General features: G+C 35.6%; 1 protein-coding gene and 3 non-coding genes across 10 annotated transcripts; all 4 read left to right on the top strand.

Moving 5' to 3' along the window:
- Positions 1–1,639: 1,639 nt before the first annotated feature.
- LOC128207867 (striatin-3-like) lies at positions 1,640–23,115 on the top strand. Of its 7 annotated transcripts, XM_052911038.1 has the most exons (19): positions 1,640–1,903; positions 3,978–4,081; positions 4,498–4,580; positions 5,547–5,625; positions 5,856–6,026; positions 6,657–6,791; positions 7,142–7,220; positions 7,508–7,640; positions 12,008–12,055; positions 12,822–12,926; positions 13,599–13,721; positions 15,180–15,325; positions 15,564–15,739; positions 15,957–16,126; positions 17,548–17,715; positions 19,047–19,187; positions 19,449–19,556; positions 19,798–19,884; positions 20,416–23,115. In XM_052911038.1, the coding sequence occupies exons 1-19, from the start codon at positions 1,694–1,696 to the stop codon at positions 20,583–20,585; spliced, it is 2,436 nt and encodes an 811-aa protein (XP_052766998.1). In that variant the 5' UTR covers positions 1,640–1,693; the 3' UTR covers positions 20,586–23,115. The 7 variants fall into 7 exon arrangements, with proteins under 7 accessions (XP_052766998.1, XP_052767000.1, XP_052767001.1 ...); XM_052911040.1 differs by lacking the exon at positions 13,599–13,721; XM_052911041.1 differs by lacking the exon at positions 6,657–6,791.
- On the top strand, positions 2,281–2,354 carry Trnat-agu (transfer RNA threonine (anticodon AGU)). The gene has a single exon. It is a non-coding gene; the product is annotated as a tRNA-Thr (tRNA).
- Trnat-agu (transfer RNA threonine (anticodon AGU)) lies at positions 2,470–2,543 on the top strand. Its single transcript has one exon. It is a non-coding gene; the product is annotated as a tRNA-Thr (tRNA).
- On the top strand, positions 2,659–2,732 carry Trnat-agu (transfer RNA threonine (anticodon AGU)). Its single transcript has one exon. It is a non-coding gene; the product is annotated as a tRNA-Thr (tRNA).
- Positions 23,116–23,785: the final 670 nt, after the last annotated feature.

Consider the following 23,785-nt stretch of genomic DNA (forward strand, 5'->3'; position numbering starts at 1 on the left):
CTCATTTTGTGGCGTTTTGCTTCAGCTTTAAGAAAATCATAACCTTCAAAATCCCCCCTCCCCCCTAAGGAGAACTTAATAGATATCCTTTATATATTTATGGATATGTTAGAATTATTAAATACTGGTTTAAATATTACAACAGTTAAAGTATGTTTATTAAGTCTGTGTATAAACAGGCCATTGATGACTGTGATGACTGTAATAAGGGTTGTAATTGGGTTTCTAAGGTGAAAAAAACGTTAAATGTTTATGGTTTTGCAGATGTCATTGATAACCTAAATATTGTACATGTTGATGAATTGATAATCGAATTTAAATGCAGAATAATACATACACTTAAACAATAATGGTATAGAAATTCTTGTAATAGTTCTGTTTTGGATATGTATTGAAGGATCATTCCTTACATTTACACCAATTGTTCATTATTTCATTCAAGAATTGTTAAAAAACTACATCATTTCATTTAAGAAAACCTTTCAGTAATCCGTTCTTACCCATTCTGTAAATAGAACGACCCGACTATAACCGGAAACATTTTTTCAAATGACGTCATAATAACGCGGGAAAAGATCAACCACTTGAAATCACTTTAAAACGTAAAAATTGAAACACTTCTGGCACCAATATATTTAAAATATAATAAACTAACACTTTCTAAAATGTTGATCTATATTTTACGGGACCTGCTGACACAATACAACCAATAACAAGATCAATAGCTTCCATGTATATTGTTATGCAATGAATTACGATCCGAACATATCCGAAGATGTTGCGTTGATCGATTGATGCCGCAAGGCAGTTCATTTAAGGAATGGAAGTTGAGGTGTAAATATAGAATCATTAAACTTTGACTTTCTTTGATAACGGAAAAAATAGATTTAGTTCCAACGAATTTACGTCAAGTTGAGTTTTTGCACACCCGTTAAGAATACAAACAGGACGATATGCAGTAATAATTTATCTCGTAACGAACGTTAATTATCGTGTATGCTGTCTTGAATAGTAGGGACTTAGAGGATGAACTTCACCTCATATGTATTTGTCGATGTTATCGTCAGTTACGTAAAACTTATATGAAACGATTTTACTATGTTAATCAATATGTGGGTGGGTGTCAGTTTTGTCGTCCTGGTGCAGCTGATACTAATTTTGGGTAATTTCGGCCCAGTTACCATTTCAGCCTGGTCTTATTTCATGATTTACATTGTATGGTATGAATTACAACCTAGTAACCTATAAACCTTTCCGTCTGTTATAATCATTGTTATAGAAGTAGTTCCATTCCATTTTCACCAAACAGCGCATATTCGTACATATATATCATATGAGCATATATAACGGTATAGGTAAGGTAAGGGCTTATTTATAAATTACGAAGCTAGTGGATCACTCTTCTATTAACGCGGTAGATCATAGTTCATATCACCAACGAACATACAGTTCTTGAATGTTGTGAAACATTTGTCTGTATAAAAGAAACATTCTTTCGGTGCGTTTAGTAATTCTGGAGTCATATACCTGAACAGCATTGGTTTCGTTTTTACCTGTGTGCTCTGGGCGTATGTGTGTGTTTTTTATCAAACCGGTTCAACAGTTGATCAAACAAATCCAGAACGATGACGTCATACTCTATCTGAAGCGCCACCTGCAATAATCAGATTCTAATGGCGGCTGCACAGAAAAAATGATTGACGAAGGTCCAGGGTCGATTTCTGGAGGACAGGGGAATCAGATGATGTCGGGAGGGCCGGGAATGGGTTCTCGACAACAGCAAGATGAAGCGAATCAAAGACCACAATACTCAATGCCTGGCATTTTGCACTTTTTACAAACAGAATGGGCTCGATTCGAAATGGAACGAAGCCAATGGGAAGTGGAACGGGCCGAATTACAGGTTATTTTTCGTCCGATTCTTATAATGATCTCATCCACTCGGTTCCGCAAACACTCTATAAGTATGTTTGATTCAAATCTAGCCACTTATTGAAGTGTAAAAACACCTTATTCAATTTCTTTATTGTTATTGTTTTGTCCGACATTTTGGCAAATTCAAGATGGCGGACCATCTGTCAAAAAGTTCACATTCTTCGTTCTTGCATTGTCTTTATGACAGCTCTTGTCATGATATTTGAAGAGAGCAACAAAGTTTAATCATGATGTAACAATAAAGTTTGAATTGATTTGGTTTTTAAACTGTAATAGGAAAAACTATTGAGAAACAGTTATGCACCAGTCAATTGTAACTGTAGTGTGTGTGGGTTAGAACCAGCCGCCCGGTTAGCTCAGTTGGTTAGAGCGCCGTGCTAGTGTTCCGGCGGTCGTGGGTTCGAGCCCCACACCGGGCGCACTTTTCCTCCCAGGTTTACTTTACTGGTGGCAGCGGTAAACGGCATTAGTGCCTCCGTCGGCCTAAAAGGTTAATGGGGGGAGGAGTGTAGTGTGTGTGGGTAAGAACCAGCCGCCCGGTTAGCTCAGTTGGTTAGAGCGCCGTGCTAGTGTTCCGGCGGTCGTGGGTTCGAGCCCCACACCGGGCGCACTTTTCCTCCCAGGTTTACTTTACTGGTGGCAGCGGTCAACGGCAGGAGTGCCTCCGTCGGCCTTAAAGGTTAATGGGGGGAGGAGTGTAGTGTGTGTGGGTTAGAACCAGCCGCCCGGTTAGCTCAGTTGGTTAGAGCGCCGTGCTAGTGTTCCGGCGGTCGTGGGTTCGAGCCCCACACCGGGCGCACTTTTCCTCCCAGGTTTACTTTATAACCACGGCCCCTAGTCTAAAATAATAGACGTGTTATACGGGATTCTTCCAATCCCTAACGTCTTAACGGGAATGTGCAAAAATACGGGGGTGTTTTAAAAATGTTGAAATTGTTTTAAGTGAAGTATTTTATGGTTGAAATTGATCATAAAGAGTTATATTCATATTTTACCATGTAAGTGAAATGTTATTTTGCACTAAACAAGCATTTAATGCATTAAAACAAGTTGTTTACCTTTCCAATAAAACAAAAGTTGACTGACACAGACAACAATTATGCGAAGGGGAACAACTCGATACAATCGTAATAACTCGGCCTCCTCTGACAAAGCTTAGATAGACCTCATTATACAATTGTAACAACTCGGCCATGGCCGAAATGTTCCAAGCGGTTTAAAACTGTGCTATGAAGCCTTGCAGGTGCCCTTCATGTATATATCGTTATGTTTTGACAGAATGAAATGAAGAAAAGCTGTCAAACTCATAATTATAAGTTGGATATTTATTTTTTGTGTACGGAACTAATATAAAATAACTTTATCTGGTAATATTTCTTGTTTTTATGATAGTTTATAGACGCTATATGCTTTAACCCGGAATCCTGATCGGAACAACTACCCACTTTTGATACTAAATAATTTGTATGTGAAGGATTTGCCATATCAAAAATCTAAAAAAAATCCGTCAACGTACAATTATTTGGACTACCACGGCCCCAAGGTCCGGGGAATAGCGGAAACTTAAACTTTCAGGTGAGTCAATCCCAGGTAAAGTCCTTGTCCAGCGAGGACAAACTACTTGTAAAATGCTTGCCAAATGATCCTCGCACCCTGGGGACATCTTAGGTAAGGCCCATTCCTCGCATACACTCAGCACTGCAGGGCCAACAGAGAGGTAAAATCAATGGCCCATTTTCCCGCTTTCCCCTGTATGACCTCAGACCTGGGGGGGGGGGTTACAATTGACTGGTGCATTAGCACTACTGGAAAGAAGGGGAAGGGCATTTCTTTGTTAGAAATGTGTTTCCTAATGCTTTAACATCTATCACCTCCTGAAAAAACTCATTTACCTCTGTAAAACTCTTTTCATTTCAGCTTTAACATTGTTTTATTTGGTTTTTAAATTAAATTGTGAACATGAATACAAAACTAACTTTAAAGTACATTTCCCATGCAAATGTTTATGTGGTTTTGAAAAATATGAGTTTTTTTCCTTTCAGGCAAGAATAGCATTTCTGCAAGGAGAACGAAAAGGACAAGAAAACTTAAAACAGGATTTAGTCAGAAGAATCAAAATGCTGGAGTTTGCCTTGAAGCAGGAAAGGTTCGTATATAAAATGAAATGTGTCCTTTCAGCTACATGTTACTTATTATTGTACTAAGAATTGGGACACGGTACATTGAAATAAACAGGAACATACATGAGCTAAATAAAAAAACAAAAACCAGTTAGATGGTTCTGGTGTGATAATTCTACACTTAATTTGCTGACAGTGCTTGGAAGTTATGTAAAGGAAAAGACAGTATTTTTAGAGGATACTATGTTTTATGCGAGTAAGATTTTGGGAGATGAACTTTAAACTGATTATATCATTGTCAATTGCACATGAGACTGCCTTCTTAAACATTCTACTTTCTGAATAGAATTTCTGTTTGATGCTTGTTGTTATTATGTATGCCAGTGTTAATATGTTTTACTTAGTTTCAATATTTGTAAAAAAATAAATAAACTGTTTACAGGAGCAAGTATCACAAACTGAAATATGGATCAGAATTGAATCCCGATGACTTGAAACCACCATCATTTGATAAAGAAAACAAAGGTATCTAATGTCTCAGTCTGTAACAAATAAACTTTCATATTTGTTATAAATGATTGCTTTTTAAGATGATAATTTTCAAGCAAATTTAAAAATGTGTCAGATTAAAACCATTTATTACATAAAAGCAAACAACATCCTTTATTGCAAATTTCCGCAATATATAGTGTGTGTTTTTTTAAACAGTTCATGTGTTTTAAAACAGCAGTAAATGCTGAAAAAATGGAGCGTGAAAGCCAATTGCATGTGTTATACTCTAATGTGGTGTAATGATTATCAAGTAGAATCAACTAATCATCCATCGTTGGCATCATCATGTCTGCAACAATCTAAATTTTACTCCTAGAATCTGTGTTGATACATATTCTATGCTGTATATTTGCCAAGGATATGAGCACAATTATTTCGAAGGAATTCAGTTTACAAAATATAAAATAAATATATCAATGGGTCAGAAATGTATGAAGTATCACAGAAATTCAAAATCAGCTGAAAAACAATTAAACAACTAGTAAAGCGTATGATATATTCATACATTTTGTAATAATGCACACTATTCAATTAGTATTACCATCGTACGAGTCAAACTGTGCATTACATAATTTATGGAATTGAACTTAAAATGTGTTTCATTTTGTTGCCTTATTTTGCAATTTTCTTTCAGCTTTAGCACTGATATGTTATCAAATGAACAAAACAAGAAGTGTATTACCAATTTGAAATATAGGTTCATATAAAAGTAACTTTTAAACCCTAAAATGTTCATATAATTGTCAGCTTTTACCATATTATAAATCATTGTATTGTTTGTATTATTGTATTACATACACAATTAAAAGATTTATACATGTTTTTTTATTCATATGGTTATTTTCAAATAGTACAATGGGGTTTCCGGTTTGACTATTGATTAACGTGACAATTTTGCATCAGTAATAGTGTTCATGTTAATGTTTGATTGTCCTCCAGATGAGCTCATAGAGACCAGTGCTGTAGCTGCCCCACAGCCCAATGCCACCTGGAGGCAGGGGAGACAACTCCTTAGACAGTAAGAACATGTGTTAAATTGAACGATGTGGGACAGAGTTTGTCTCATTTCAATATTGGAAAAAGACCTAATATTTGTATTTTTTTTAATGGAATCAATTCTTTAAATGACTTTCTTTAAGCATATAATGGGACTACATTTCATAGATATGTAAATGTAATTTGCCTAAAACCAGTTTTGGTGTTGACTTAAATTCATGGTCATACTCATGCTTCATTTATTGATTTCAGGTATCTTCAAGAGATAGGCTACACTGACACAATAATTGATGTGCGTTCAGCTCGTGTGCGTTCTCTGCTTGGCCTCCAGCCCCAGACAGACACTGGGGAGGGGGCCCAACCTGCCCTGGTGAATGGGGAAGGGCTCAACAACCGACGGGCCATTGATCAAGGGAAAGCTAGGTATTCCTTTGATACATAAATGGGTGTTTTTTGTAGAAAGTAAACTAGTGGTTAGTCCTTGAGAAGAATATTTTGAACAAGCTAAAAATCAGGCATTGTACTGGATACATAACACTGTCTTCATATCAAATTTTTGGATTCAAGGGTATGTTATATACTGATTAACAAGTGCAAATTGACCTTTTGCCTGAAGTTTTGTAATCAGCCATAACACTGCATGTAATCAAAACATCTGATAAAAAAAAGACGAAACTTGGCATGCAGTGATTCTTACACTAATATATTATGCATGTCGGTATAAATCCTCGAAAATGTTGCGAAACAATCTTGATTTCTACAATGAATTATTGTTGTTGTCTAAACCCATTAAGGAAGTTAGGCCAAAGCTTTTTTAGCATGTACCGTAAACATTTGGTGACATTCTCCAGAGCTCCCAAGAAGAAGTAATTTGAACAAAAAAGGGCATGGCATATACTCTAGACATTTGAAGTGTATCTTTTAGGATTCCATGGAATGTTAATCAGAAAACAATGCCTTTAAATCCTACTTGTATAGCTATTTAAGGTTGCTCTTTCAGTGTAGGCAAGTGCATGTATCTTATCGTCTGCATGTGTGTGTTTCTGTTGACAGAGGCTCAGGAAAGATGCCTACCTCCCTTGTAGAGGGCGCTCTCATGGAAAGTGAGGCCTCCGTACTCGCTACTTTTGATTTCCTTTCCAATGAAAATGTTGTCGATGATGATGATGATGATGATGAAAATCTAAGGTATGCACCAGTTTTGTGTGTGTCTGTTGCTGTTCATTTCATCCATATCATCATTATCTTCATTGAATTTGAAACGTAGACCTCATCTGTATTCACATGTGTTAATAAATATTATTGGCAGTGAGTGCTGGGCATAATTTCTGCCTCTTCTGTATTGACTTGCTTTATTTTGCATTCTGTATATTGACTTGTGGGAAAAATTAAAATACAATGCTTGTTCATACATTGATCTTCAATTTACTCTTGTTCTCTGCAAGATATCATATGGAAACTTTATGGCAGTATTGTGCATGTGTTGGTAGCCTAGACTAGCTATTCTTAAGTTTACATTGGCTTGTACTCTGCTTCAGTGATGAGAATGAAGATGGAATGGCGGGTGATGATGAGGCTGATGAACGAATTGAGAAAACAAGCCGTGGTAAAATCAAGGTTAGCTCCAACTGTAGCCCTCTGCATAAGCTAAAATAGTGCTTTATCATGTGTACTTAAAATCAATATGTGGGATTCCTGCATTAAATTTGTTGGGGTTCTTTTTCACAAGTCATGCTTTCAAGCTATAAAAGAAAGTAGATCAGGGTTCAAAAAAGTATTCATGAAATTGATTTCTAAGATTTTTAACATATTGCTGTGGATGATCTTGCTGAATAGTTGGTTACCTTATATCACTAATGTTTGTGATATATGTGCCTTGTAACCATCTTTCTGTTCCCATGTAGACTGCAGGTATTGAGGGTATGGCAGGGGTGGATGACGAAGCAGAGGAGGTGCTTGCTGAATTTGACTTCCTTGTAAATGAGACAGCTGAGGGGGCAGGCGAGGCGCAGAGCCATGGAGACGGACCAGAGTGGGGTGAGTCTTTACTGTACAGTCCAACACACCACAAGGCCTAAAAAAAAATTTGTTTGGTAAGGGTTACATCCTTTTCAAAAATAGGTAGGGTAGGTAGGCTTTTTTTTATTTATTTTTTTTATTTTTTTATTAGGCTTTATATAAGAATGTTATTTTCATCATTGGAGAATAGTGTTAAAATTATCTTCTGTATAAGCATTTAAGGTTTTAAACTACATCATTGAAAAGCAATTTAAAAAAAAAAAGAATTTTTTTTTTTTTTTTTTTTTTGGTTTTTCATATATTTTTTTCAAACTGACTATAAAAATGGTAGGGTCGGCGCCTATTCCGAAGGTAGGGTCGGGTAACCCGAACCAAAAGTTTTTTTTTTTTAGGCCCAACCACACTTGTCCTGTACTTCCTTGCCAAAACAGCCTCAAATGGCAGTGCTTTAGATGTTAGCAAATCTTTATTACAACATGTAATAGGTTCAAAGGAAGTTTTCAGTATTGAAAAAGATTGTAATTCAAAAGTTTAAAAACATACTGTTCTACAGCATCACTGTTATATGATGTTATCATCAACTGACATCAGTTACAGTTACCACAGAAATATTTGTTGTACATGTAGTTCCCCTGAAGTTAAGGACAACTATTCAAAGAACAAGGAGAGCAATACTACTCACCTTAGCGTCGGCACCACATGTTGGTTAAGGTTTTGCATGTTTGTGCATGTTAGACAATATCTCACCAAGTACATCATGTATTGCAATTAATCTTTACACACATGTTCCCGCCAGAAATATAAAGCGTGTATGGAGGGGAGGGTTCAAACAGGGTTGCCCCAACCCTCCGGCAACTAATTTTATTTTTTACAAAATGGTGCAATTTCCTGTATTTTGAATGAGTAAACAGTTCTGTTGCTTTGATTAAGAATTACCTGCTACAATCCAATTTACATAACAAATATTTGCAAAAAGGTTCAGTTGTTTCTCTTCATTTATTTTTTGGTATTTCTCATGTCTTCGGACGTCATAATCAAGTTATGTTCTTAATGTTAGGGTATAGTTTATTTTGACACCAATGTCACAGCGAAATGTGTAAAACATGGTGTCTTCATGTTGGAACACAAAAGAGAGCATGTGAATTATGAGATCTAGGTTTTTAACAGTAAGAGGTTGGGTAAAATAATCAAAATTATGGCGATGTTACCTTGATATTTACCTTTTCATGTGGGAGAAAACTGTATTTTGCATATACAGTAAAACTGCGGTCGTTAGAACAAGCTGTCGTTTGAGAACCGGCATTCCCTGGAGGTCGGAGCTTGGTCCCGAACTTTTTTCCTTCTATTTTCATATAAAATATACCTACCCTGCATCGAATCCTAATTATGTAGAGGAGTCGAGCAATATTCTCGGTCGCAAGTACACAAATCATGGACAAAACCTTACGGTCATAATTTCACACTTTTTCCCGACCGCGTGTTCCAAAATAAACAATGAATTGCTAGGTATTAAAATTTTCGCAAGTTATAAAAATTGCAATGACAGTTTAAAGGCAATTGATAAGATGTGAAAAAACGTTTAACACTATTAACGCATGACCGATATTAGTTGATATGGGCATTTTACAAGATAATTATGAGAAGTTAATTGTGAGAAATGTAAATGAGTAATAAAAATATGAATAAACGCTACCATATCGATCCAACATCAGAATCTCTGAAAAGAATTCCTTTTTGTCACTTTGCTTTGCAATATGGCCATTTTGTAAAAAAAAATCGATTTATTGATTTATTATCAAGGTTTTCACATAGTGAAACCTGGTTATTAGAATGACGAACGTCGTTGTTCGGGCGGGCGGGCGGCGTCAAACTCACCTATGAAACTGAATAACTTTAGTAAGGGTTGACATATTTTGACCAAACTTGGTCTATAGAAAGAGTTTATGGGTACCTTTCATGGGATTGCGTTTCGGGTCCCTTGGATCAAGGTCAAGGTCACTGTTACTAAAAATAGAAAAACGGTTGAAACTGAATAACTTTAGTTAGGGATGACATATCGTGACTAAACTTAGTCTATAGGAAGAGTTTATGGAGACCTTTCATGGGATTGCGTTTGGGGTCCCTAAGGTCAAGGTCACTGTTACTATAAATAGAAAAACAGTTGAAACTGAATAACTTTAGTAAGGGTTGACATATCTTGACCAAGCTTGGTCTATAGAAAGAGTTTATGGGTACCATTCATGGGATTGTGTTTGGGGTCCCTAGGGTCAAGGTCACTGTTACTAAAAATAGAAAAACAGTTGAAACTGAATAACTTAAGTTAGGGTTGACATATCTTGACTAAACTTGGTCTATAGGAAGAGTTTATGGATACCTTTCATGGGATTGCGTTTTGGGTCCCTAGGGTCAAGGTCACTGTTACTAAAAAAAGAAAAACAGTTGAAACTGAATAACATTAGTAAGGGTTGACATATCTTGACCAAACTTGGTCTATAGAAAGAGTTTATGGGTACTTCCATGGGATTGCGTTTGGGGTCCCTAGGGTCAAGGTCAAGGTCACTGTTACTAAAAATAGAAAAACGGTTGAAACATAATAACTTTAGTTCGGATGACATATCTTGACCAAACCCGGTCTATAGAAAGAGTTTATGGGTACCTTTAATGGGATTGCGTTTGGGGTCCCTAGGGTCAAGGTCACTGTTACTAAAAATAGAAAAACAGTTGGAACTGAATAACTTAAGAAAGGGTTGACATATCTTGACCAATCCTGGTCTATAGGAGGAGTTAATGGATACCTTTCATGGGATTGTGTTTGGGGTCCCTTGGGTCAAGATCAAGGTCACTTTTACTAAAAATAGAAAAACAGTTGGAACTGAATAACTTTAGAAAGGGTTGACATATCTTGACCAATCCTGGTCTATATGAAGAGTTAATGGATACCTTTCATAGGATTGTGTTTGGGGTCCCTTGGGTCAAGGTCAAGGTCACTGTTACTAAAAATAGAAAAATGGTTGAAACTGAATAACTCAAGTTAGGGTTGACATATCTTGACCCAACTTGGTATAAAGGAAGAGTTTATGGATACCTTTCATGGGATTGCATTTGGGGGTCCCTAGGGTCATGGTCACTGTTACTAAAAAAAAATTGAAAAACGGACACAGGCTGAAGTTTTTCTGTCAATCATTGAAAACCTGGTTTCGTCGCATTGCGGCGTTTCTTGTTGATTTTTCTTTTACATTTGATATATTTAGTATACATATAGTAAACGACAGCCTTTGAACATATGAGCGATTTCCACAACGCAACACATAATCGATGTCTTAGTAAACAGACTACTTCATACTTGAAAAACACTGAAAAATATTTCATAACAGACTGGAGAATTGAAAATCAAGTCGTTTGAAACATCGGTTCACCCGAGGTTTAGGCTCGGTCCCCGGCGACCTCGAGCGATCGCAGTTTTACTGTAATGCAAATTATGGACATTCATTACTCAGCTTTAAATAGAAATTCAGGAAAAGATGAGATTCCTTTTAAAAGTGATCAATGCATGTTTTACCAAAACATTCATAGCCTTAAACTATAAGGCTGTGGAATAGTCGAGCTCACTGTCTCAGTCTGTGACAGCTTTTGTTTGGTAACTGTTTCTCTGTAATATGTTACACGTTTTCTGAATTGGCAAGAGTTGAGGACAGTTGGTGGTGTGGTGTTCATGTTGTTTGCCTAGATAGGTGTGTAGGTATAGTTTTGGTGGTGTTTATCTGAGCGAAATAGTCACTTCCTTATTCTTGTTCCTCCACATCACGTGTAGAAAGTGGCAGATTTTCCTTGTAATATAGGTCTATGTGAATGATACACAGTGACACACATACTCCCAGGTTTCTGCAGATCCTTAAAGTGCTTTAGAAACACATGCAACTCTTATGAATTTAAGTTCTGAATTTTCTTTATAAAAATAAGTAATTTATATGATCAGACTTTATCAGTTATCTGTATTTTATTTGTTGAACAACAAATGAAGATAATAAGAATATCTTAAACCAAACAAGAGTTGTACCAAGTTCTTAGCCATTAAAGGATTGCAGAAAACAGTTCATTGTTATGTTTTATCACATTATTAGGAAGTAATGAATAAAAAAAATATTGCCTGATATGTATACATAGTTCATGTAAATGTATAACATGCCTGTTTTAGATGCATACTTTCAACAAAATGAAACAGTACACTTATACTTTGAACAAAATGAAACTGTACACTTATTCTATAATTTGAACTTTTGGTTAGAGTTAGAGCAATAGAAAATGATATACAAAAATGGTTAGAGTTAGAACAATGGCAAATGGTGTACAAAAATGCAGGTTATTACAGCAGGGTTTGGTTTCAGAAGATGAGGACGATGATATTGATGATGAATTAGATGAGGCTGAAGCAGGTACACACTGATCGTTACATTAACATTCACATTCACACACTTTTACAGCGTTGCCTTTTTCTACGGAGTAATGGGACTTGCCTACACTCACAATAGATAGTTTTGACTGTGACAAATGTTAACATGGCGTGTTTGCACAATTTTTACAAATTGTTTAAAATAGTAGCTTTACTAAACAAGTGTAAATTTTGTCTGATAAGAAAAAAAATCAAAATATAATAGACAGGTGAAGAAGTAAATCCCTGATTTCTCTGGGATAATCTTTCAGTTGTTATTATGTTTACAGTTAAATAGTTAATTCAAGTTCTGTATAGATTGATTATTAGTATGGAGTATAAGTCAGTAAGAACAATCAGCTGTATAGATTCAACACCGGGTGTGTTTGCAGTGCAGTGATCTACTCTGTGTGTTCATCTGTGTGTGGGGGTATCCAAATAGGACTTGTTCTGCAGATCTTTTAGCAAAGGCGTGCCTCAAACACAGAAAATAGGTTTCCTCTCTTCTATCAGACTTCCTGTATATTTTTCCTGTATATTTTTCTTTTTTTTATACTCATTTTCTACAACACAAAGAATTTCTTTGATTAATATTAATGGCAACATTGAATTTATACAAGTTTGTTAGTTTTACCTGCAAGTACATATGAAACACAGATTTCCTTAATTCCCTAATCTACCTGACCTGAAACCCTTGAAAAGATTTGATCCTGTGATTAAGTAGTCATAATATACAGGTGGTAAGAAAGCGTGTTACTTTTTGTACACAGCTAAGAAAGATCTCGGCTCTCCCAATGAAGAATGGGGCGTTGACCAACAGCTAATATCAAAACTAAAAGAGGAGTACAAAAAAGACAGGAAGGGGAAGAAAACAAGTAAGTGGCCCATGTTTATGCAGGAAGTGTGGTCACAATTATGTATCCCGCTTTTCTCAGGTGCCAAAGCATTGTTTTGACAAGTTTAATATTTCATTTTTGTGCATTTGCAGAACAGTAAAGGCATTGTTTGAATATTTGCATTTTTGATGCCCTGATTATTGTGCGGTGAGCGGGACTGCAATGAAAGTACCATAACTTTTTTCTTTCATTTTAAAACATTTTTTAACTGGAATCCAAAAATGTGAAATTTCATTGCAGTTGAGTAGCTAGTATTGTGCTTTGATTGTTGTGAAGTAATGGTTGAAGCCATTCTCTACATAGTGCATGCATTCTAGTTGCTTTTTCTGTTGATTTCAATCTACTTTTAACATTGTTGGGGTTTTTGGAACTTTGTTTCATGATATTTTGCAGGTGAATTTTAATTGAAGATGACAATTTATAGAAACGATATGAATTTGCTTGTTAGTAAAGTTCTTAACCGGCAAAAGTATGTTGTTGTAATTTAACTATAAGTAAGTACCTTAAAATTAACTATTACTGCAATTAATTGCTTGTTTAAGTACTAGTAAGAAAGGCTGTAGATTTAATGGGAGTATGATGGCACGCATGTTGGTATGGCTAAGTGTTGTTGCATCTAGCTGACCAAGGGCACAAATGCTGTGATTGCAGGGCCAAAGCGCTCCACACTGCAGGCCATGTTGGCTAATCTGAGTGATGGGGAAGATTTATCCTCCTCTCCTGCCGGGGCAGCAAGCTCCTCCATGACACAGGCAGGCGATGTCGACAACTTCGGTATGCTACGGTGGGGCAGGCACGGGGCAATATATGTGTGTGGGGCTAGGTCATTAGTCACTCAAGTTGTCCGATTATTTACACCTAGCTTTAGGTTTGGTGATTCGCATACCCATTTGAAAAGATAGCAATGATGATGTCCATACTAAACAAAAATACATTTATTTTAAGAGTTATTTTTTTAACAGAGGGGATAAGTTGTAATATTTGTACAATTATATTTATAAATTTATGCATTGGTAGAAACATAGTCAGCACAGCAAATAATAACATATTTAATGGCAAGTAGCTTATTGGTGATTAATTATGACTGAATTGTTACTGGTGAAAATATAACAAAATATGGAAGGCATGTTCAAAGTGAGTCCTAGTAAAATACCTGTAGTGAAGACAAGGGCAACTGTGCATGCATACTGTGTGATATAGCTGTTTCATTATATTGCTTAAATGATAACAAATCCATTTACAACATATAGCAGCATGGTTTGTGATAATTTATGATAGCTTGAAATGTGAGCAGGTTATAACAGGAGTCTGATAAAGCAAAATGAGCAGCTAATTTTTGGCACTGTTTTCCTTTGTCACATTGCTTATGTATGACTAATAGTTCTAGTTCCAGAAAATAAGTAAGCACAATAGTATCAAGTAATAATTCACAGTTGAAATGCCTGGAGTTGCATAGGGCTGATATTTTCTAAGCAGCCTCTGTTACTGTTGATGACAAAAAAGGGGAAAGTGTTGTAGAGTGGTCTCGAGATGGCTATATTTCAGTTACCAAGCTTACAGTATGTGTCTCTCACCTGCTACTGACACAGGTCGAGACCATGTGCAGAATCCTTGATATGTGCATGCCTTACATAATGCATCTGTGACTAGATCAGCCTTAAACATACTAGCTTGTCTTTTATTCTTATTTTCACAAAGGATTTGATGCATCCCAGAAAGCATCGCTTAACCCCCTTCAAGACTTCATATTGTCTATCTCTGTCATATACCAGTATTCTGTCTGACACTGTGGTACTGCTTCCTTAAATATACACCTGTGTGCAATGTGAATAAATATTTGTGTGCTTTTACTTTAAACAGTTTCATTAGCTGAGATAATTTTGCTGTATAAAGATCTCATTTGCTGATTATTTATTTTTGGCTGTTTTATGTCTTTGCATAGGGCTTCAAGTGATATTGCAAATATGTAATGCACCTCCTTACAATTAAGTATATTACCTTTCTTTCACTGCACTTAATAGGATGTTTTCGATTATAAATATAGCAGTTTGAACAAAACTTATTCATTATTAGTAACTTAAAAAGATTAATCGTCTTTGAGAAAAAAACATTAGTTAATACCTTTTACTAGTAGTATATTCATTCTTATCGCTTATGACTTCTGTATTTGCATATTTGATTGTTGTATGTAAGATGATGTTACAGTTGATACAGTGTCCAGTAATGTTTCAGGCGGTGTGTCCAGTGGAGGAGGTGTGCCCGCAGGCAGTAGGATCCAGTCTAATACCGAGGAAGACCTTGAGGCAGCCATAGGCGTCGGCCTCGGAGAACTCGCAGAAATCACAGTCAGCAATGACGCCGACCCTGGCAACTATGATGTGAGTTATATATCTATGGAAAAATTTCGAAACAGATTGGTTGCTTGTATAAAAGTTACTTGGCTTGTTCTTTAATTCTAGTTGTCTGCAATTTTTAAAATAAGTAACAGAAAGGGATGTTTCTGAAGTAGGTATAATTTTCCCAGAACATGTACACATAAAAGATTTGAACCCTTAAAAAAGTTGTTGATTAGAATATGTTCTATGATTTTCTCTCATGAAATACAGTTTATTTTAGATCTCAGCCCCGACAGAGGTGTTTCGGAAGACATGGAATGCCAAGTACACGTTACGGAGCCATTTTGACGGTGTGCGCACACTAGCCTTCCATCCAACAGAACCGGTTCTCATCACGGGCTCCGAGGACCATACACTCAAACTCTGGAACCTACAGAAAACTGTGCCAGCTAAGAAGTAAGAGCTCATAGATAAAGATTATTTGTCATTAATGATGTCATGATAAGCTAATTATAGCATTGTACTATTTTACTCATCTTAAAGTCAGACTCATTTTTCTTATTTACCACATGAAGACATGAAGGATGAGTTGTTGATGATAATGATTTAGTATGTGGCTTTTAACTGTAGGCAAAGCTGCGATATTTCTTAACACTCCTATATTTGTCTATAGGGCAGCTTCCTTAGATGTTGAGCCAGTGTACACATTTCGAGCGCATGTGGGTCCAGTGCTGTGCTTGGCAGTGAGCGGGTCTGGGGAGCAGTGTTATAGCGGGGGTCTTGACTCCACCATCCGCTGCTGGAACATACCCAGCTCCAATATTGACCCATATGACTCCTTCGGTATGTACCAGCATGATTGAAAGAGATTTTAATCGTTACAGTTATGCTGTATATATATATATATATATATATATATATATATATATATATATATATATATATGGGGCTATAAAAGAGTGTTTGTATTGTCACAAAAAAAATTAGCTCAAAATAATTGCACCTGCACATATGAAACTCCATGTTGTGCCCCTGCTGTTTTTGTTACATTTCAATCCAGCTTAAGAGTTAGGTCCCTTGACTTTGTAAAAATAATCTAAATAATCTTATATGGAAGCATCTGTGGGCTGTTTCATCAAGAAACCAAGGAACAATTTTGTACAGAGTTTTTTTCAGCAGTTGTATTGGGCTGTTGAAAAATCTAGGTATGAAATTGCTCTTAGGATTCTATGATTGTTTATGCCCCAGAAGGAGGGCATATTAAAAGAGCCTTGTCAGTCTGCCCGGTTTTCCATGTAAATTTTATAATGTGGTGAGGATTTTAAAAATTACCTGTCACATGTCTTCTTTACGTAAATGCTAAGTGTCACGGGCAAGACCCACGACCCAACCTCAAAGCTCAAGTTCACACCTAGAGTTTTAATCATTATGGTATTCTGCACATATGCACATAGGGTATAGTTTGTCGTGTCTTAGCTGTGACTGATATGGAGGGAGGGATTTTAGAATTACTTGGCACATGTGTTCAGTACATAAAAATGATGTGTCGCCTTTAAGACCCACGACCCTATCTCAAAGAAGATCACATTGGAGTTTAATCATTATGTAATGCTGCATATATGCATATACAGTGTAGTTGGTTGTGTAAGGACTGTTACTTTGTCATGCACTGAGGATTTTAAAATTAATTGGAACGTGTGTTTGGTACATAGAGAAGACATGTCTGATGCAAGACCCTTTTATTGCATCACTCCTCCACACTTGACATCTTGCATCATGGGGGATGGCATATGCCTTAAGTTTATGATAGCTGTTTCTGAATGTAGGCATATTTGTTATTGCATAATCCATTGAACTGATGACACTGGGGGCATTCCTCACTTCTGTGACAGCTCTTGTTTGAACATAGGACATGAAAGCTTAAAATCAGCTTTGTAAATGCATCACAATAAACAATGATGATAAGGAAAAAAGCTCATGACAATTTATCCATTCCTATGTCCAGGTGACAGACCTACCTTAAGGATTACCTGTTTTCTCTAGCCTGGAATTGTATACCAGGGATCTCTATTGAAGTTACACTCAATGTTGTATTTCATCCTCAAGATATTTAATTTTGTAGATAAGCAGATTCAATGAGCACTGAATGAGACAAAAATGGTTAAAAGCTCACAGAATTAAATTGAATTTTAAATATATATAAAGTGCTATCTGAATGTGCTGTATAACTTGGAAATAATGACTGGTATGTTCTTATTTTATAGATTCAAATGTGTTACAAGACACCATGATAGCCCACACGGATGCTGTATGTGGGCTGTCAATACACAACACAAAGACCCAGCTTCTCTCATGCTCCGCAGATGGAACAGTGAGGCTATGGAGCCCAGGAACAAAGTCACCGCTCCTCAACACCTTCACTGTTGACAGTGGTAAGTGCTTGATTTCAGTCCACTGAAACAAATTTCTTTCAGAACTGAGATTGTTTCCCCATTGAAGTTAAATTTGATTGTGCAATCATCAAATATAATGAAATCATCCTCCATGGATGCGGAATATCAGCAACAAACAACTGTCATCATCCATTTTTATCAAGCATAATTATTCTACTTAAAAACATAAAATGCATGTGTACCATATCAGTTGTAGAGGGATAACATGATATATCCAAGCTGGTGCTGTGAATGTACCACAAAATCCTTTCATTTGATACTTCTGTCATTCCATTTTGTAGCCAATTAAATATTTATAATAAACTCAATGATATTTTAGAAGTAATATATAGTTTGGAAATACACTGTTTGATCATTGATTATAGAAGTCCATTTTGATTTGATTATTGATCATGAAATATTTTGGATTATCTAACACCATGGGTTACTATTGCAATGTGACTGTGTCTGGCTAGTTATGCACAAATCGTTTTTAGACTTGCCAGGACTTTGCTGGCTGTTGAAAATTTAGTGGAAAGATGTGTAAAAAATACCAAGTATTTATTTTCGGTATAATCACAATCTTAATGCTGGATAAAAACTAGGAAAAAAACAATTTTCTAAAATGACTTTAAAGGGGCTGTCTCACTAATGATAAAATAGCGGGGGGAAAAAATGTAAAAAACTGACATAAACATGGCATCAATGTGTACAATGCATTGAAACTTACTAACTGAAGTACCACATAGTTTACAATTTATTTAAGTTTAGCAGTTATTTCGTATTTTTCCATTAAAAAAAGATTACTGGGTATGTCTACCAGGTAGAATTCATTCCTTATGCGTGATTGGCTAGTTGGTGTTATCACGTGATATTACCGAGGTAGGTGTATAGCTTAATTATGTCACCCGATAAGAATGAGCCTTTGTAGCTCATTGAGTAAGACGCTGGACTTCGAACATTGTCTCCGACACAATTTTTTTTTTACATTTAGGTACTTTCTTTACAATTATGATATCAAAGCGTAACACATTCTATTAGATAATTGTCCTGAGATTCGTTACAGAAAAAAACTTTTTTTGGTGCCAATCTGTGACACAGTCCCTTTAATACGTTTGATTATCACATGTTATTCATCTCAATTATTTAACATATCAATGCAACTATGATCATGAGAGAAACTTCCTTGTAGCATGGTATAATGTTTAAAATTTATTCTTTATTAGCTGTTTCTAGAGCCATATGAGAACCAGTCAGTGTTTACATTTATTCAGCCAGTGTATTTAAAGCCGTATTAGAATCATTTGAAACAAACCACTTTTCCCCTACAGAGGATGGAGTGCCGACATCAGTTGACTTTGTGCGGTGTGACCCTGGACAGATGGTGGCCGCCTATACCTCAGCCAACACTTACCTATTTGACCTGGAGACCAGCAAACAGGTCCTCACACTAGAAACCAAACAAAACACAGGTAAATATACCATGGCAGAAGGAAATATTCTCAAAGGGATCCCATGTACAACAGCCTTTCATTGTAAAGTCGTTGCATTAGAAAATGGTCAATCAGAGGGCTTACACATAAGTTACCCATAAAGTTAATGATATTGATACTTATAGTCAAATGGCCACAGAGGTTCAGGTAGAAAATATGATAAACTTCCAGAGGGACTGAATTAATATACTACTGTTTAGTAATGAATAATTCATTTCAAATATTCCTCTTGTATTTCAGAGGCTGGTTCTAACAATCAGATCAACTGTATTGTGAACCACCCGACCCTGCCTGTCACCATTACAGCGCACGAGGATAGGCATATAAGATTCTTTGACATTAACACTGGTAACTAATATCACAAACTTCCACATGAACTTTCAAATTAAATGCTTATATCTGTCATTTTCAATGAAGCATAGGCTTTGTATAGTTGAAAATGTTGATCAAATTGCTTCCTGATAGTAAATTATGATATATTTCTTTTGCCTTCCATGATATTTATTGAACTGTCAAATTCACTTTGTGAAGATTATATTCTATATTGTTACCGTTATTATTATAATTCTGTAACTCTGTTGTATTTCAGGTAAAATGATCCACTCAATGGTCGCTCATCTAGACGCTGTCACATGTTTAGCAGTAGATCCAAATGGGCTGTATTTATTATCAGGGAGTATGTTACTTTTAAGTATTTGTACTTACATTATTTCAAATCTAACCCCTTATTAGCTACATGTAGGGGTAAATGCAAGATTTGTTTTCATTTATGTATACCGTAATCACTTGTACTAGTAATATAGAAATCAGAGGGAAAAGTAACAGACATTTAAGGAAACCAAAAAATGAAGTTTTTGACATTAATTTGACAATATTAAATTACAGAATCATGATCGTTTTTCCCTTTGATGTTTAAATGACTTGAAAGTCGAACTTCATCGAAAGTAGACTGACACAAATTAAAAATTGTTGATTTAAACAAAAAAAAATCTTGTGGACAGTATTTCTTAAAATGAAAAAAAGTCCTAATGGTTGATATATGATGTATTAGGTTGGTGTACTGTTATAACTTGGTGGATCTTAATGCGCAAGAGATTTCATTTGAATGTTACCACATACATACATGAATAACAGTTTTCTTTGTCAAACTAATGCGAACCTGGTTTCATGGGTTTTATGATTAACAATTCCATCCTTGTGTTTTCAGGTCATGACTGTTCAATAAGACTGTGGAACTTAGATAGTAAAACATGTGTACAAGAAATAACTGCACATAGAAAGAAATTTGATGAGTCAATACATGCAGTTGCATTTCACCCAGCAAAGCCGTACATTGCAAGTGCAGGGGCAGACGCTTTAGCTAAAGTGTTTGTATGATATACACATTTGGATAGCTTCTAGGATCTTCAAATTAACATGTGTACATATGAAGCCAGTGATTAAATGAATTGATTACTGTGTGAATAGTGACGACACAAAGGCAAGCCACCAGCACTGACCCACAAGACTGTGTACAGAATTGTCCTCCCATCGATGTCCAGCAGCTCGTAACATCTTACGACTTGCATATTAAAACACCTTGTGTCGCTCACTTACATTAATTACCATATGCTGCAAACAGCCAGTGAGATGTTCATGTTAGCCAGTCATGTTATACCAGTAAAGTGCTGGACAGCACTTCAGATTACAAGATTTTGATATGTTCTATGTGCTGCTGGTTGAAAATGTGCTAAATTAAAATAAGCTGTTTAAGATTGGTTTGACAGATTTACATTATATGGGAAGGGGGGTTTTATTGTGAACAAAGGAAATACTCGAAAGTCTTCTTCTAATGACTTTGTGGTTAATGTTGCCATAGTTTTCTGTTAATAATTCATCCAGTAATTATAAGAAAATACAATCAATACAAATTTACAAGAAATTTTGTTACAAATTTACTTCAGATGGATTTTGTATGATAAATATACATGTTTCTAATGATGTTAAATGGAAGTGGTAAATTTAAACCATACATGGTAACTGATCACTTTAATGTCATTTAATATGTTAACAGATTTTATGATATCATTGTTATCAATCTTGGTCATATTGTTGATGCAGTATGAAATGTGTGCACGGATGTAAGAATGAAAAGAACAAATTTAATAGAGGTATTATACCCAGTGATGCAATACAGGTTATACCGAATACTGTAAATTTATAGACCTAGTATATTGAATTTAGACATATAATATAGCCCTTGTGTTGCCAAATAGGTGTATTGTTCATTTTGTATTGTATTTAATTGCATATATTTATGTTCAGTGTTAGCCTGTGTATACTTCAGATGTAAAATTACACTACAGGATCTGATTATGCATAATTTTTACCAATTTTTTATCTGTTGAGAATTGGTTTAAATCTGTAATTTACCAGAGATTTGAGGATATGTGCTATGTATGGAGATTTATCTTACAAGAAAGTGTGCTGTTTATAAGGAAAGTCTGTGCTATTTAGTTTGACCAACATTCTTCCATTTTCAGCTTGTCTATTTTTTTAATACAGCTCTTGTCCAAGCCTTACTGTCATTGTTGCAAACATGCAAACACTTGAACCATGGCCATAGCTCTAAAAAATATTCAGGATATTTAAATGGGACAGATGAAAGCAACATATTAGTGTTGGCGTTCCCTCTGTGATGATCTTGTCAAGCTGATTTGACTTCTTTTTAATTTTGTGACAAGGACTTTTGATTTGTTCATCCATTCTTAGCACTACAACCAAGTGATAGGTTAGTTATTTTTTGGAAATGAATTCTTCATTAAACATTTCATTTCAGTTTGCTATGTAATAATCTGTGTTCAAAGTATTTCATTCTGTTGCAATGTTCACTTCAAACACACACTAATACTCCTTAAACAATATCAAAAGCTTTATTAATCTGCAGTGCCCTGTATCCGGAGACATAATTGTGATAAAAATAGTCCTGTATCTTATATTTTCATGTATTACTACATACGTCTAGTCCGTATTTAACATGCTTTATATAAAAGTGATGTATTCAAATTATCAGTAATTTTCTAAGCACTATATATATATTGTCAAGATTATTGAGACTTGCCTTGTAAAAACTACTAGAATTATTACTATGAAATCATTTTGACATGGAATTCCTGATCTGATTCTTATCCTTGCTGAAAACATGAACATTATTGGGCTATTAGAGGTCATAAACAAAATGACTTCTAAAATAAAATGGCAATTGAGGACGTCTGTACACGATGTGGTCAGTGTCATTGAACGTCTGCATATATTGAATACTACTCTCATTAAGTGGTCATGATACATAATATACCTTCTCATTTCTTACTAGAACTGTTTTAATGTTCCTTTTGTCATACAACCTAATTGTGATATTTATGTACATTTTTATGTTTCAACATTATTTATTTTTCTTCCTTGATTTTCTGTACGAGCAGCTATTTGTTTCTCTTTTTATAGATAGTCTAAAATAGATATTCAAAAATTGCCGTTCAGTAAATAGTTTATTCTGACAGATCTTGAGTAAGATAAGACCACATATAATTAAAAATTTATTTTGACCATTGAATAAGTATGATTATTTCAAATCTGAATACTTTAAGATATATCTTTCTGGAGATTGTTTAAAGAACATGCAGACTGATTGTGCCTTGTAGAAAAAAAGTAAAAAGTACTTGACCCTTTTGAAAGACAAGTGAAAAGAGAAACTCCGTGGTTTTTGAAGAATCATTGTTACTTCCCCTGGTCCGGACCGCGATGTTCGGGCCCTCTCTGTCCCCCTATGTATCATGTCCGCATATAGTAGTTGTTAAGCATGTCAAATACACTTTTGTAAAGAAAAGTACATTTTAATAATTGAAAAATATTAAAAGTCATGTAATATGTCGGATGTTGTTTTGTTATCCTTGGCAAGGCCCGTATTTTGTATAGCATCTCTCAATTATGATGTTTTATACCAGCTGCTCATCACAGTTGTGAGGTTATGCTGGACTCAGTTGTCTGTAGACTGACTAGTCTAGTGATGCAGAGTCCCAATGTCTCTGTCGGCAAGAATCATTCGAAAAGTTATTGACCTTCATGTTTGTGTTTTATTCCCAGAAAGATGGTCATAATAAAAATCGCATCGTCCGGTTGTCCGTGTCCGGGCTGTAACTTTGGCATGCAGGGTGGGATTTTAAAATCTCATTATACTTGGCACATGTGGTCATAAATATAAAGACTAGTCGCGGGTAGACCTACTTCCCTCCATCGAAGGTCGAGGTACCACTTACAGGATTATGATTATGGATTGCTGAAAATATGCACGTCGAGTATAGTCGTTGTACCTTTATCATGTATCGAGTGATTTTAAAATAAGTTGGCACATGTGCTCATTTCATAAATGCGATGCGTCACGTGCATGATCATTGAGATGCTGCATAAATGCACATATATATGTAGTTGGCCGTGTATGAGTTGTATCTTTGTAATGCACAGAGGGATTTTGAAATTACTTTTTGCAAGTGCTCGGTACATAGAGAAGAGTTAGTCGTGTCCGGGATGTAGCAATGGTATAC

The sequence above is a fragment of the Mya arenaria genome, chromosome 11, assembly GCF_026914265.1.
Source record: "Mya arenaria isolate MELC-2E11 chromosome 11, ASM2691426v1".
Classification (NCBI taxonomy): domain Eukaryota; kingdom Metazoa; phylum Mollusca; class Bivalvia; order Myida; family Myidae; genus Mya; species Mya arenaria.

Excerpts from the sequence above, each read along its gene's own strand:
- LOC128207867 (XM_052911038.1), top strand. The coding sequence starts at position 1,694 with ATGATTGACGAAGGTCCAGGGTCGATTTCTGGAGGACAGGGGAATCAG. Across the intron at positions 6,792-7,141 it reads GATGATGATGAAAATCTAAG|TGATGAGAATGAAGATGGAA; the intron begins GTATGCACCAGT and ends ACTCTGCTTCAG. Across the intron at positions 19,188-19,448 it reads AGAAACCAAACAAAACACAG|AGGCTGGTTCTAACAATCAG; the intron begins GTAAATATACCA and ends CTTGTATTTCAG.